General features: G+C 40.6%; 1 protein-coding gene across 4 annotated transcripts in view; it reads right to left on the bottom strand.

Moving 5' to 3' along the window:
* TNRC6B (trinucleotide repeat containing adaptor 6B) overlaps positions 1–15,610 on the bottom strand; it is a 202,723-nt gene that overhangs the window by 36,922 nt on the left and 150,191 nt on the right. For 2 of the 4 annotated variants that reach the window (XM_080659686.1, XM_080659687.1), the window contains 7 exons: positions 12,663–14,999; positions 10,601–10,759; positions 6,879–7,054; positions 5,400–5,474; positions 4,544–4,589; positions 2,899–3,047; positions 1,687–1,857 (listed from right to left, as the gene is read on the bottom strand). In XM_080659686.1, coding sequence (XP_080515812.1) covers positions 1,687–1,857; positions 2,899–3,047; positions 4,544–4,589; positions 5,400–5,474; positions 6,879–7,054; positions 10,601–10,759; positions 12,663–14,999 — 3,113 coding nt within the window. The remainder of the gene's footprint in view (positions 1–1,686; positions 1,858–2,898; positions 3,048–4,543; positions 4,590–5,399; positions 5,475–6,878; positions 7,055–10,600; positions 10,760–12,662; positions 15,000–15,610) is intronic. The other 2 variants (XM_080659688.1, XM_080659689.1) reach the window with 1 other exon arrangement.

Genomic DNA, 15,610 nt, shown 5'->3' with positions numbered 1-15,610 from the left:
GACAATCATACAGGCCGAGTCTTTTAGAAATTAGGAAAATGGTCACCAAAATGTACACAAGTTAATGATGTCTAAAACTTTACTGTGATATGTGAGGCTTTTATGATGACCTGCGTTCTCATAAGTATTGGTGAAATTTGCCACAACTACAGGGTTTAACATACAAAGGTACATACAATAAAAAGAGCTACCAAGCTGACTGAAATCTTATGTGATTTGAAAAGAAAAAGCTTACATTTTAAGTCTGTATTTAAAAAACACTATGGAAAAACCATGAACACATTTGGATAGAGTGCGTGTGTTGACCTGGCTCACGATGGACTCTGCAGCATTCCTCATACCAACAGGCAAGGAGGAATGGCCTTTTCACAGAGCCCAGTGCACAGCGGGGTTGGCCGGCCAGTTATACTAACGCTTAAGTAGAACAGCATTTGATTCCCATGTGACCCTGGAAGCATGTTCATAATTACCACCAACGAAGAGTGTTTGACTACTTTAGATTTTCTATACCTCGACCGCAGACCAAAGGGCCCCCCCAAACACTGATATAATTGTTCTTCTATGTTAATATAAGTTATACATATCCATATCCTCTGTGGAAACATTAAGAGAAACAACGAAATATAAAGGAAAAATATTACCTGTAACTCCCAATCTAGAGATAACCAATCTGAACACATGGATATGGTATAATCCATTAAAAATGTGCTGTAACCAATATGAACACATGGATATAATATCCATTTTTTAAAATATGCTAAGGCAATAATTAAAAAGCATACGAAAGAACTACATGCATTGTGAGGACTATGGTGTAAGAGATGTTTTATAGCATTCTTTATATGTGAAAAGCCATGTGGAAATAAAATGAGTGCAACTAAAAATTCAATGTCCTTCCCTGACATCCTGAGATGAAAGTCACAGAACTATGACTAGGAAAATATCATCGTGGAGTCACTGTCATAAAGGAATTGTCTCCAAATTCCTGGTTTTCTCAACAAAAATTGCAACAGAGCTCCTGCAGGGTGACAGACAAAGGCCTGCTGCGTCCCCTCAGGCCTGTGAAAGCAAGTGGGCATCACCATGCCAGCCTTTCCCGTCTTGTTTCTATGGCCTGGCCTTACCCAGACACTCACAGATCAGACCCTAGGGGAGGGGCTGCTCCAGGCTGAGGGAAACACTGCCACGTCTGAGCAGCAGCATCTTCTCAGAGCTTAGTTACCTAATAAAGTTAACTTTCTCTGGGTAATTATTATGTTTCACACTTTAAAGACACTAGATTTTAAGATGCTGTCGCCCTCAATTAGCAGTTTTATTAAATTGAAAATACCTTAAAAGTATTAGTACCTGACATTTAATATAATGTTAAAAATGGCAAATATGTTGCCAAATTAGATGTAAGTTACCTATGTAGCCTCTTTAACATTTTCCTTAGGCAGTTTTTAGTTAACTAGAGAGCAGGGAATGAGAAGACAAAAGAAACAGATTTAAAATAAAATCCATGTTGAGAAACATGAAGAGAGATGGGTTCTATGGGCTGAAAGATCTAAAGTCTATACTTAATATCATTCTGTGCATTCAGTAATCAACAAATTTCCCAAGACAGACAAATGATGCAATAAACTTCAGACCAGGGCCAAGGCGAGGCCACAGTCAAGCAGTTATAAATTTGAGAGGCCTCCTTACTTGTCTAGCAGCGAAGTTTTGGGGGTTGAGCCCTGTGCCGATTGCTCCAAGGCTGACGTTGGGTAGTGTGGAACCAGAGGGAGACAGCTTGTAGCTGGGAGAAGGGGAGAAGGGAGAGCAGGGAGCCTCATCCCCAAGGCACCCATCTTGATTGGAGAAAGGCAAAGTCAGCTGAAAAGTAGTAGTTAGCCAATCACCAGGGTTGGTTAGTGAAGCAACAGAATGCAAGAAGGGAAAAGAGAGAAAACACTAGGAATAAACAATGTTAGAGTGTATTAGCAATAAACAAGGACAGAATTTGGATCTGATAATAATCATCACACTTTGCCCAACAGACACCATCTGTCATCTTCTTTGATACAGATTTTTATTATCCTCTAAGTTAGTAACACATTCTGTCCACTGCACTAAGACAAAAATTGCCAGACACTTTATTTTTATGCATCTAATATTGATTAGTCTTTGCAGCTGCAGAAATAGAAGCCAGAGTAAATCTTCTTGTGAATATGTTGGGCCAGCATCAATGGTGTCAAAAATGTGCTAGATCTAAAAATTTTGGTTTTAACTGCTTTCTGAAGACCACGAACACTGCAAGCTGGTATTCTGAATTCAGGAATAATCTCCTCCATTAGAATTGTTAAAAATCAAAACAAATAGGTATACATGATTTATTTAAATCAGGTAGCTAAGAGTATGAAATTATACCACTGTAACTAAATAGATCACTAAAGAAATGAAAAAAGATCAGCAAAGAATACTCAGGAATAGCAAAGGAGAAAGTTTTGGGTCCTCATGACAGCTAGAAGGCAAGGCTTTCGGAGACACAGAGTATTTGCATAAGATATTGAAATTTAATTTTCAACTGCACAAAAAGTAGCAGAAAAAATAATTCAGAAATGTCTCTAAAATTTCTTCTACATGTTTTCATTTCCCTCACTATGTATATAGTTAAGACAATTTCTCTTCTCCAAACTTCATAAACTTTCTAAAACTTGGACCTTCTTCACAATCTCATATCGATACCTAAAGACATGGTTCTAGCTCCTGCATCATCACCGGTTGAAATCAACTGTTTTCATGTCACCAGATGATGTTTATGTCTTATTCATTAATTTAGTTCAATAATTCTATGCTTCCTCCTGGAATTATCAAAAGACAAATAGAAACCAAAGTGGTTCTCATGAATTATCTTAAATAAAGGATTCAACTCACCTTCTCAAAATAAGGCCCACTATCTGTGGTTCCCATGTCTTTGGAATTAGGTGGACGGAACCCAGATCGATCCTTCCTCATGATATCATTAAAATCCCCGAGATTCATTGCTCGCTTGTCCACATCAAATTTTTTATCTGTAAGGCTCCCTGAAAGGTACCACAGAAAAATTTCAAGAATCAATGTCTCCCTCATGAACAAGAGTGACCTACCCCTGGGGTGCTGGGTATAAGATCAAAAGAACTCTCAATGGTTCTGGCTGCTGGTGATCCTCCCTGGAACACGTGGGTCCTTTTTGTTTAATTAAAAGAACAACACAAACAAACAAACCCAACATGTGTCAGTTGTAGTTTGTTTTCTATGGAAGACTGAAAGACAACCTTAGGGCTAACCTGGTAAAAATCTGACTTGAAAAATTTTATTCTGGCTATTGATATGTTTGATGAGTATGTCTTGCTCATACATTCAAACGTCCTCAGTGACAGAATTTGTCTCTTGCTGCTATTATAGCATCTGTTAGAGACAAATGAGTGGGGTTGTGAAACACAGTTATCTATAACAATAAAAGCGTAATATGCTAATTAGACCGGATGTCCTTCCAGACGAAGCCGATGGCCAGAGGGAAGCCCGGGTGCCTGCTGGTGGCCGGAGGGAAGCCCGGGTCTCAGGTGCCAGAGGAAGCCGGTGCCGGCAGCCAGGGGAAGGCAGGACTATTTTTTCACGAATTTCGTGCACCGGGCCTCTAGTTATGAATAAAAAGATCAAAGAGGCATAACTGTTGCCTCTAAAATTTAGAACTTGAACACAGGAGACGGTGTGCCACATGACTAGTGCCGTGTAACTCCCAGGTGCAATGATTATTTCCCCTTTTCTTTCACAGCTTTACAAATTTGCTATTGTACACTGACATGATGAGTGCCCCAGAAGCTTATTCCTAGTTATTCTCATATTTAAAATATCACAGATCAAAGACTATGTCATTATCCAGTACTGTTTTGCTTTCTTCTTGGTTTTTGATTCTTTTTAAGAAGGTGAGCAGCAGCATCTGAAGATCCCACAGACAAAGGGCTGAGCCTGCATCTGCTCCACTTGTAATGGGAGAGTCAGTCAGTAATGAAACATCCCAGGGCAGGCAGGACTGGCAACCTGAGAGCTGAGTCTGGCAGGGCCACAGACATATTTTGTTTGGCCACACACAGCATTTTTAAAAACCGGAATTAGCTTCCAATATTTAAAAATCAGGGTATCAATATACATCTGAATTTCTTCTGGCCTCTCTTCAAAAACCGGAAGATCTGGCAAAAGTCTTATTGCTGAGTCTGAGCTCCTCCATGGCAACAACTGCTAAGAGCGAGCAAGGCTGATTCCTTTAGGTGGTACATCCACTCTCCACAGCTCACCAGTAGCCTCCAAGTCCCGATTTCTTATACTTGGCACACACCACTCATTTACATTACTTTCCTGGCTCTTGCAGTCATTTGAGTTTTCAAGCCCTACCTAGTGTCTGGCACAGTACCTTTCCACAGAGTAAGTGTTCAATACGTGTCTACTGAACTGCATCCATCCCAACTCAAACTGAGCAGGGGATCCCAACAGGATGTCGTTAAGAAAAATATTCCATTCATATTAGTGGAGTGATACACACCTACAGACAAATCCATTTTGCTGCTTGGATTATCTTCAGTTTGATTCTGAAAAGTAAAGAACAATGAGGGAAAATTAAAGGTTTGAATTAAATGTTTGAACCGGAGAAGAAATGGCATTATTCATGTAATAGTCCCATTTTACTACTGGCACTATATAAGGACAATAACACTTGGAATAAAGACAATAATACTTTTGATTGCTGCTGGTACCTATATTCCTAAATTCAATTTTCACATAGAATTAGTTTCAGTAAATCTATGGACTGAGCAATAGCTAAACAGCTGCTTATAGAAATAAACCCCTGTCCTCAAGTTCAAGTCAGCTCAGGATCAAATTTCATAAGTGGCAGCCAAATGATGACAACTTCTTCTCGTGACTTGTCAAGTCATCAAATCTGGAAATGTGCGGCCAAGTCAAAGTCATTTTTGTCTTTTGGCAACCAGGGCCAGGGTGTCCCCAGAATGTTCCCAAGAGAGAAGAAATTAGAAATTCTACAAGAATTCCCTACATAATTTATCACAAATAATCTCTCTGGTTACTTTGCTATTGTTGTCTTTTAAAACTGGTACAGTTGTTGGGAAAACTGTACCAATTTTAAGTGCCTGTTTCTTTTTTCCCTACTTGCATAAAGAAAAAAATACAAGGACTACAACTTAAAAACATACACAATAACCTTTAAATATTGGAGTATTTGATTAAGAATAAAAGAACAGAAAACAAATCTAATCCAAACCAGGAACACTGTTTAACGAGTTTCCATATCTGCAAATTGTACTATATGTGGCAATAGTCTTAAAATTTGTACTAAAATTAAAAGTCGGGATACATTACACATAGGAAAAGATAAAACGTACCAGCAATCCCATATTTGAAAACTGTTTGGCAATAGGATTCATCCATGAATCATTGTTTCCTCCTTTCAGTGCGCACTACAGAAATGAAATATGTAACGTCAGAATCAAATCATTTATTTTTTCAACTTCATATCTGAGTTACATAAACACAGATTGAAAGCAGAGAACCAAGGGTTTACCTTTTTGAACCCTAATTATTCCTCTTTAATGATGTTTATTTTCATATTTTATATATTAGTCTAAAAGAGTAATAAGCCTTAGATATATCTATGTTTTCATTCTTATTTTATTTTTGTCACACTGAATTAAAAGTAACTGGAAAAATTTACAGTCAATGTCAGATTTTATAAATTATAATGTTTGCATGCTTGTACCTTCCCTTTTCATATCTCCTTGTAACCCAAGCCAGTTGGTATAAAAAAAATGTTTGATGCTAGTGCATGAAGCCATATTAACCTGGTCATTATTCTCTGTGTGGATACAGTGAAGAACTGGTCGATGTAGTACTTTCATCCGTTTGCTTCACGGTATAAAAGACATGGGTCCCCAATGGGAAAGAAGCCTAGCAGAAGACACCATCACCGACTTATTGCAAAATAAGGCAGACATGAGTTTTTGTTTGTTTCTTAATGGGTCAAATGAGTTTCTCCCCTGAACAAGACACTAATCACCAGCTCCACTTTTACTTCTATGGAGAAAGCAGGTGGAACTATGACACGGACTTGCTGGGAGTAGGGGTGATGTGATGGGGGTTTGTGTACTTGTACATTCTACAGTTAAAAAATTCTGTTTGTGTTCTGATATTTGTCCTATCAATTTATTATTCTTGAAAGTAATAAGGTACTTAAGTTCAGGTACATGTTTAAAGGTAAAAAAAAACAAGCCCACCCCTCAATGGAGGGAGGGGAGAATAGGTAGTTACTGTTTAATGGGTATAAAGAGTTTGTTCTGCAAGATAAAAAGAGTTTTGTGGATAGGTGGTGATGGCAGCACAACAATGTAATGTATTTAATGCCACTGTTGGGAGAAGGGTTCTGGGCCTTGGAATTTCCTGAATTAGATAAAAATCAGCCATGCTGATTGCCACTGGAGAAGCTACCTTACTTTGGTTTCTATACATATTCATGAAGATTTACTCTAAGGACTTCCTTGGCTTTAGAACGCAATAGCATAAAACATTTATAGAATATGCCTTGAAAGCTTCCAAAGAATAATTATAATATAGAAATTAAAAGTAAAAACAATCTATCTTTGAAAATTCCATTTTACCCATAGCGACAGTTCTGTGGTCCGTGGTTTCAAAGTCATGGGGAAGGAACATGAGGGGTAAAGAGGAAGTAGTTATTTGTTCCCAAGAAAATATTTTTCTCTCTTACTTAGGACCTCAGGGACTCTAGCTGCCCTACTTCTACTAAAAAATTCTCAGCTCTGCCTTCTATGAATGAATAAGCAAGCTCAAATATTCCCAAAGCAGACTACCTTCATTTGTTTCTTTCCTCCTTGCCCCCAGTTTGCTGAGTTGTGGGAGGAAGCGCTTCCCTGAGAGCCGGCAGTGTTCCAGACTCCTCCATCATCCTCCTCTTCCCAGCTGGAATGGCGAGTTCCTGTCACTGGCCCGTCACTCTCCCCCCAGCCGTCTTGCATAGATTTGGAATCTTTAATAAAAGAAGAAATCAACTGTATGTGATAGCTATATAAAATGACACAATAATCATTCCTTGTAAATATAGCATTCCTTGTAAATACAACATATATGTAACAAAAATCATTAATTGTTAATACATACTATAATTTTATCTACTATATCTATATGACAAGGCAAACATTGTTCATATTTTAGAAAGCAGAAAATGGAAACCCATAAAGGTTTAATGACACGAAGTTAATAAACCACAGAATTAAGATCTCCTGGCTTCTGGTTTAATGATGTTCCCTTACACAAAGTTTTAGGAAATTCAAGCTTGAAAAGAACCCGTCACTACTTATAAGAAACTTCACATCTCTACTCCTCTTAATGAGCATGGTTTACTATAGTTTTACCTTCCTAAAAATACACTGTGTGACTGATAATGGACATCTCAAATATGAGGTATGATAAAGAACACCTGTCTACCTTGTTTGGGGTGAAGTTAAGAAAAGAACATGAAAAGGGGAAGAAAAAAAAAGATTTTGTTAGATTTTGAATATCAATATTATGGTGAAAGAGAAACTCACAGAGAACCATAAAAATTTGTAATTTATTAATATACTAGAGGCCCACCGCAAGAAATCATACGGCCCCGCCCACCCACGCGCCACTGCATGACCCCAGACCCCGCCACACCTCCTGGTGACCAGTCGTTTGGTTGTTATGGCGTTAGGGCCACTGGGTTTTTATAATATAGATATACTTGAAATGTGTTAAGACACTAATAAAGATCCTAGGCAAAGACAATGTGCAAGCAATGGTTTTTAAAAGACAGGTGGAGAAAATTGGAAGATAGAGGATGGGGAAAGAGGATAGGAGGGAGGGAGGGAAATTAGTGATGAGGGCTCTAATGTTAGAGGAAGTAGAATGTCAGTATCCATGATGTACTCTACCAACATCCCCTTCTAAATAAAGATCTTTAATTTGGAAATTGGGATAAATCCTTTACTTCCCTCTAAAAATACTGTATGGAACTGAAGGATACATTTTGTGGTCATGAGACTCTACAAATTGATGGAAGAAGGGAAAATTCACTATCTTGCCTACACACCTCCATCCATACCTTCACTTTACCAAATGACAGAACATTTATGGAAGGGGTAGTTATTTGATTTAGACAGCTGCATATGAAGAGTCTAAAGCCAAAAAAGTGGCTCACTCCTTGAATGACTGTTGCCATCCCCTAGGACCAGGCCTGTGACGGTCATGAAGGCACCCATGATGTACACAGGGCACAAGGAGGTTGGTTTCTTCTAACTGTGGCACCCCTCCACATGGCCCGAGTGAACCTGACGGACCCTCCATGGGGTTCATCCAGCCTTACATGAAGGGCTTTCTGACTGGACAGTAGAGGCAGGGCTTGGGAGCTATTTTCCCTGCTACTGAAAATACCATTAAAAATCAGGATGGTTTCTTCTGCATATGAGATATTTCATTATTATGTAAGCACTAGAGGCTCAGTGCACGAAATTCGTGCACTCAGGGGAGGGCGGGCCCCTCAGCCTGGCCTGTGCTCTCTCACGGTCCGGGATCCCTGGGGGGATCTAGGAGAGCGGGCCTAAACTGGCAGTTGGGACATCCTTAGCGCTGCTGCAGAGGCGAGAGAGGCTCCCACCACCGCTGCTGCACTTGCCAGCTGTGAACCCAGCTTCTGGCTGAGCAGCACTTCCCCTGTGGGAGCGCATCGACCACCAGGGGCAGCTCCTGCATTGAGCACCTGCCTCCTGGTGGTCAGTGCACATCATAGCGACTGGTCATTCTGCCATTCTGTCTATTTGCATATTAGCCTTTTATTATATAGGATAGGCCTTATGCCATCCTCTGACAAGCAATAGGAATTAAAAGCCCAATATAAATAACATACTGACCCCTTTATAAAAACAAAGACATCCATGCAACCCTTCTTTCAGAGAAAGGAGCTGAACTTTCAACAAATGTCTTCTTATGGGGGGAAAAAAAAAGAGAACTTATTATTAGTCATAGATATTTGTAGTCTAGAAACAATGATAACAGGTTAATGACCAGCATCAATTAATAGGCTGTGATGATCTAAGCTCCTTCCTCTGATAGTACATATTCAAATTACCTAGAGAAAGGGGAACTATAACTATAGCTATGACTACAGATATTCCTGAAGAGTAGAAAACATTTTTTAAAACTGGAGAAAAGTGAGGGTTTTATGATGAAAGAAAGGTGCTTCTGAGGTTGGCGAAGACATAAAAATCCGGAAAGTACTGCTAAAGTACCCCCTTGTGCCAAGGGTCTCTTAATGGCTTTCAACAGCTTTTTGGATGTATTTCAAGTCTGCAGAATGGTAGCTCCCATGACAATACAACCAGTCTACAATGAAAGTCAAAGTCTTTATAAAGCGATTTTTATGAAGTAGAGGAGATTCCTAATTTTAAAATGTAGTCAAATTACATATAGAATGTACCTAAAACCATAATCCAATGCAATTTTTTATTCTTGTTCAAATTTTGAGCATTCAGGATGACCACACTTTTAAATCAAAAGACAATTCCTTAAGTCTGCAACATGGTAGGAAAGAGATGTTGGAATACTTTTTAGGAAAACTACAAACAAATGAAAACGGGCATTTGAATTTTTCAATTGAGGAACATCCACTGAGACATTCCAAAGCATCAGTTTACAAAGTTTTGCAAATTACTATGACTACATATTGCCAGCTGGATCAAGTATAGCTTAGATTTTCAAAGTATGACGTGCTTTGTTTAAAAAATTCAAATGAAGAAATCTTTGCCAGGTTCAAGAAACCTTAAATGTTTCTGTGTGGGTGGATGTTGTATGAGAGACAAAGGGAAAATAGGAAGGAACAGAAGAATGAAGTCACTGGGCAGCAGAGACTATGTCCCACATTAAAAGCCAGGAAACTCTTTTTAAATTATACTAAAAGAAGTAGAAATGCAAAATAGATGTGGAAAGCAGTATTTCAGTTACTTGGCAAAAAAAAAAAAAAAAAAAAAAGAAAGAAAGAAGAAAAAGAAAAGGCACCACATCACCATTTCAATTCTGTCCAGATACTAAACCTAACATAAAATCAACAAAATTAACTTGTGACTTTTAGTTCACTGTGTGCATTTTAACACCTGCCAATTCAAGTCCACCATTTGCTACTAACCATTTATATTAAAGGTTCAAGGTCCTGAATCTCTCTCTCTTTTTTTTTTTAAAATATATTTTATTGATATTTTACAGAGAGGAAGGGAGAGGGATAGAGAGCTAGAAACATCGATGAGAGAGAAACATCGATCAGCTGCCTCCGGCACACCCCCTACTGGGGATGTGCCCGCAACCAAGGTACATGCCCTTGACCGGAATTGAACCCGGGACCCTTCAGTCCGCAGGCCAACGCTCTATCCACTGAGCCAAACCGGTTTCGGCAAGGTCCTGAATCTCACTGTAACAACAGTTTAAACACTAAACAGCCTTCCCTAAAATGTCTGACCCCCCCAAATTAACAGAGAATCCCTAAAAAATAATGCTGTACACTTACTAGGTTTCATGGCATTTGGAGCGTTGGAAGGTGCATTCCCCCAGCCTGTGGTCGATGCTCCTGTGTCATCCATTTCGCCCCACCCAGGACTGCTTTCATTTGGCTCACCCCAAGCTGAAGTACCATTATCTGGAGCAGGTGGTGTGCTTTTGCTCCAGACTGTAAAGACAGGAAATGTGGCTTTCAGAAGGATGTGTTAAACAGCATACTATCCAGTGGGTTGGTGGGGGAACAGGCACTCTGAGAAATACCAGTGGGTTCCACGTTCATGGAGAGCATTTGGCATTATCCCTTTTGGCCCAGTAATCCCACTATCAGGAAACTGTACCATAAACGTATGAAAGTAGATGAAATTACAAGTACAACAATGCCCAGTGCATCACTGTCGGAAACCATTTGGAAGCAGCCCAAACATCTACCAGAAAGGGACTGGTTACACCAATCGTGGGTCATCCATAAAATGAATACTATATACAAAGCAATCAGAAGGACAAAAATGTATGTGGTAACATGGAAAGTTTTTAAGTATAATGAAAATAGCAAGGTGAAGAACAGTGTATATAATGCAATACCTTCTGTGTATAATTATTAAAGGATTCGATATATTTTGCTATAGGTATGAACAAAATGTTTGAATGAGACACAAAATTCTAAGAGGTTACCTGTGGGAAGAGACCCTAGAAACTAAGATTCTTTTATTACCCTTTGCTTTTTTGTATAGTTTGAAGGCTTTTACTATAGTCATCCCTTGGTATCTGAGGAGGATGGTTCCAGAACCAAAATCCACGGATGCACTAGTCCTTTATGTAGAATGGAATAGTATTTGCATATAACCTATGCACATTCTCCATCATTCTTTAAATCATCTCTGGATTTGTTTTAATACCTAATACAACGTAAATACTAGGTAAAGTTATACTGTACTGTTTAGGGGATAATGACAAGAAAACAAGTTTGTACATGTTCAGTACAGATGCAACCATTGTAGGCCTACATAGTATACAACAACGTAATTCTATATCCTCCCCTCCCCCCAAATATTTCTGATCTGTGGTTGGATAAAATCTGTCAATGGGGAACCGGTGGGTCCAGAGGGCTGACTTATATGGATAAAATTTTTGTTTGTTTTTTGATATATTAGCAGGTTTTATTCTAGACAAAGATTTAATGAACAATCCGCATTTCCTTTCTCATTCTTTTTAATATTTGAAATGAAAAAGAACTAGTTAAAGTAATCATTTTCTAAGTGGCCATAATAAAATTCACTGAACACTTTGGGGAGTGAGTGGAAAACTAAATATTGTGATTAATACTAAGAAAATTTAAAAAAACGAACAAACAAAACAAAACCAAAGGGGAAAAAAGGCAGTTGAATAGTGCATCCCTCTAGTTTGTTGAACTATATGCTTTATGGGGGCATTCAAGTTGACAACGCCAAACTAAGAATGGTATTACCAGCACTACTTTTCATATCCTAGGTATAGTATTTCCTATTCGAATAAGGTGGACAAGTGATTATCATGAGATAACAACCTCTTATACAAAGTACTCTACTTTCAAAGGTGATCATTAAAATTATCTGGAAAGTGACCAAACCCTCCAGATCCCAGCTTTGCTACAGCATTCTGATGGCCTCTGCAAGAACCACACACAATACTTCCCTTCACCGGGGAAAGAGAAACACAGAGGATGTGGCCATGTGCAGAACCAGAATGGAAATCAGGTCTATTTCTGCTACTATTTTAATTCCTTATTTTTAAATCTAGAGCATAGTTTGTTTAGCAAGATAATATGTCTTTAGGATTCTGCAGACCAATACAATTGCAAAAGAATAATTTTGGGAAGCTAACACAGGGATACCATCTTTTTCTTTTGCCAAGAAAGAACATTAAAATGTACTACTAGCATCTGTTATCACTATCACTTTATAAAAAAAAGAGCTTCTGTTAATGTAGGGAAGATTCCCAGAACACAGCCAAATTGAATAAATGCAGTTAATAAAAATACCTTGGTTTAGGATTTATCTTCTTCATCAAAACCTGCAAGAAAAGCAACTGCCTACCTGATGCTGATTTACCGGTCATTGGGGTAGGCAGATTTGGTTCTCGAGGTGCTGGGCCCCCTTGGGCATTCTTATCCCACAGATTCACATTCTTGTAGTTATAACTGTTGGGGTCTCCCCATGCTGAAGTGCCATCATCAATGTCCATTTTTCTACTAATTGACTGTGGGGATGGCTCTTCCCAACCACTGGGTTCCTCATCCTTAGGGGTTACTGGCTGTGGCCCGCTGCTCCAGTTGCAATTGGAAGGACGTCCATTGCCTGGAGGTGGTGGGGGTGGGCCTCCCCATGAACCAGAAGCTTCTGGTTGTGGTGGCGGTGGCTGCTGTGGCTGCTGTTGGTGCTGTTTATTCCAGGAATTGGGCTGTCTGCCTGTCTCAGTCCATGCTGGAGATCTTTTGCAATCTTCCCACCCGCCTTTGGAAACTAGGCTTGCATTCCCACCATTCCCCCAAGTTCCAATTTCATTCTGCCCTCCTTCGCCCCACCCAGACACAGGTTTACTTGCAGAACTTTCCCAATTGCTGTTTTTTGCTTGATCAATTTCCTCTCCCCAACCATTCTTTCCACAAGTCCATCCTTGATTGGGCTGGCGCCCACCTCCCCACCCCTGATCCTTGCTGGAATTCTCATTCCAAGAGGAAGATGCCTTTTCATCTGGTCGACACCCTCCCCAATTGGAAGAGTTGTTCTTATAGTCATTCCAGCCTCCTGTGTTCTTGGGGTCTTTCCACTCTGTAGAGGCTGAGAGCTCCCCCCATCCAGACTTCATTTGATTGCTTTGGCTGGGTGCATCTCCCCAGCCCCCTGAGTTCTTGGTCTGTGTGGCAGCGCTCTCCCACCCCTCAGTTCCTTTGTCAGATTTCCCCTCGGGCCTTGGCACCTCTTCAATATCCCACACCGTGTCCTGCTTAATTTGAGTTTGGCCCCAGCCAGTGTTTGAGAGCACCCTGGGGTCCAAATCAGTTCGGCTCAAAAGAGTCTGCAAGACAGCCTGACAATCAGGATGTGTGGGCCTATATGAGCGACGGCCAGAATTGTGACTGTCACTACTTCCTGCTTTGTGGTTGCTTCCAGTGCTTTGACCTCCAACTTCACTTCCTGTGGAGCTGGAAGATCTTCCCCAACAGGGAGCCTGGGCATTGCCTTGGTTTTCAGGGAGGGGGTGGCCCTTTTGATTGTCCCATGCTCCAGTGCTAGAATTTGGTTGGTTTGGACCACTCCATTCTCCAATTTTCAACTCATCAGACCCAGTCGGCTGTTTCCATTCTCCCTGAGAGACCCCAGATGTCATTTTGTTCCCTTCACCCCATTTGCTGTCATTAGAGTCCTGAGGGCCAAAGTTCCAGGACCCACCCGTAGACCTGTTATTGTCCCAAGAATCATTTTTTGACCCAGTTGACTTTTGAACAGAAGCTCCTTTCCAGGAGTCCTCTCTATCTTTTCCATTGTTCCCATTGTTTCCAGAATTGCTTTGTCCAGAGGCTGTGTCAGTTCCAGAAGGCCCCCTAGCTGCACCCCAAGATCCAACACTCCCAGTCTTTCGATCTCCAGTGCTTTGTGAAGGGGCATCAGTGCTCCTGGAGGCGTTCCCCAAGCCCATTCCAAAGGGCATTCCCTTATTCTCCATGGGGTTTGGTGAACTTAAGTTCAAGGAGTTAGTGTTTCCATTTTTTGGTCCATCAGTGTTATGAATTTGAGCCTGTTCTCTGCCAGAGACAACAAAATTAACACCCGCATTTTCCATCTTTGACTGCTGTTCCCTGGACGCCTGACCTACTGTGCTAACCTGTGCACTGGAATTACTAGTATCTGTTTCCAATGCCCCTTTCCTAGAATTTCCTTCTTGAACCAGTGCTGGCCAGGCAGATGGGTTGCTATTTGGGTTAAAGTTGCTGAAGCCAGAGCCAGGTCCAATTCTATCCTGACCACTCACATTCCTCCAATTTCCTAGTCCATTGTTGCTCTCTGCAGTAGAGTTGGAAGATTGAACAGATTTAGCCTTAGGGTCAGATTTCCAGACCCCAAGATTACATTCGTTCCCAGAACTTGCAGACTGGCACTGGCTCCCATTTCCTTTGTTATTAGTGGTGCTTCCTGGCAGAGTGCTCTTCTCCGAGCCAGGGTTCGAGGCACTGTTGTTATCGGTGGTGTTTTCGGAAGAAGACTCAGTATCTTTGCTGGCAATACAAGGCCACTCTTCCATGTCAGACCCGTCTACAATCACCTTGTCCCAGGTGTGAATTGGGTTGGGGGAGGTGCCGTTGTTGGAGGAGGCTCCCGGGCCCCAAGTGGAATTTGCATAATTTGAAGCAGCAGCACCTCCAAGGGTTGACTCTGGGAAAGAGATTGTCTTATCAATCACAGATACATATGCATGCTCTAGTAATATCTCAAGCTCAAACCGCCTCCTAGAGAACTTGTCACATTTCCCCACAAACTAGCTTATCCACCCAGTTGCCTGTCTTACTGAACTGTACCACCCCTGTTTTAGTCATTTCTTCTCTTTCGTCTTTCCTGGTTGGTGTACTTGCTAAGTTTAACTCCACAACATCTCTCAAAGCTTTCCCTTTGCCATTCCTACTGACAGAGAAGGGCCTTCTTGTATTGGGACAATGCAACAACACACTGCTTGCTCTGCATCTCCAACCTACTCTAAACACTCCCGGCTGGAGGGACTTTTCTAAAGCACATCACTTTGTTGCACAAGAATAAAGCTAAGCTCTTTGGTCTTTTGACCAAGATACTCCATGACCTGGGACCAACTGACTTTTCTAGTCTCATCTTCCACTATTTCTATGTAGACATCTACATTTCATACTACTTGACATTCCACAACTAGCACCTTCTCACCTAGGCAACATTACACATCAGAACTTACTGCCTTTTTCATCCTAAATTCATACACTGCAATTTGCCCATTTTTCTGGGCCTAGTTCAAGTGCCAC

The sequence above is a fragment of the Plecotus auritus genome (genome assembly GCF_963455305.1).
Source record: "Plecotus auritus genome assembly, chromosome: 3".
NCBI lineage: Eukaryota > Metazoa > Chordata > Mammalia > Chiroptera > Vespertilionidae > Plecotus > Plecotus auritus.
Note: the sequence above shows the minus strand (reverse complement) of the source record. Positions and strands in the feature narration are given on the sequence as shown.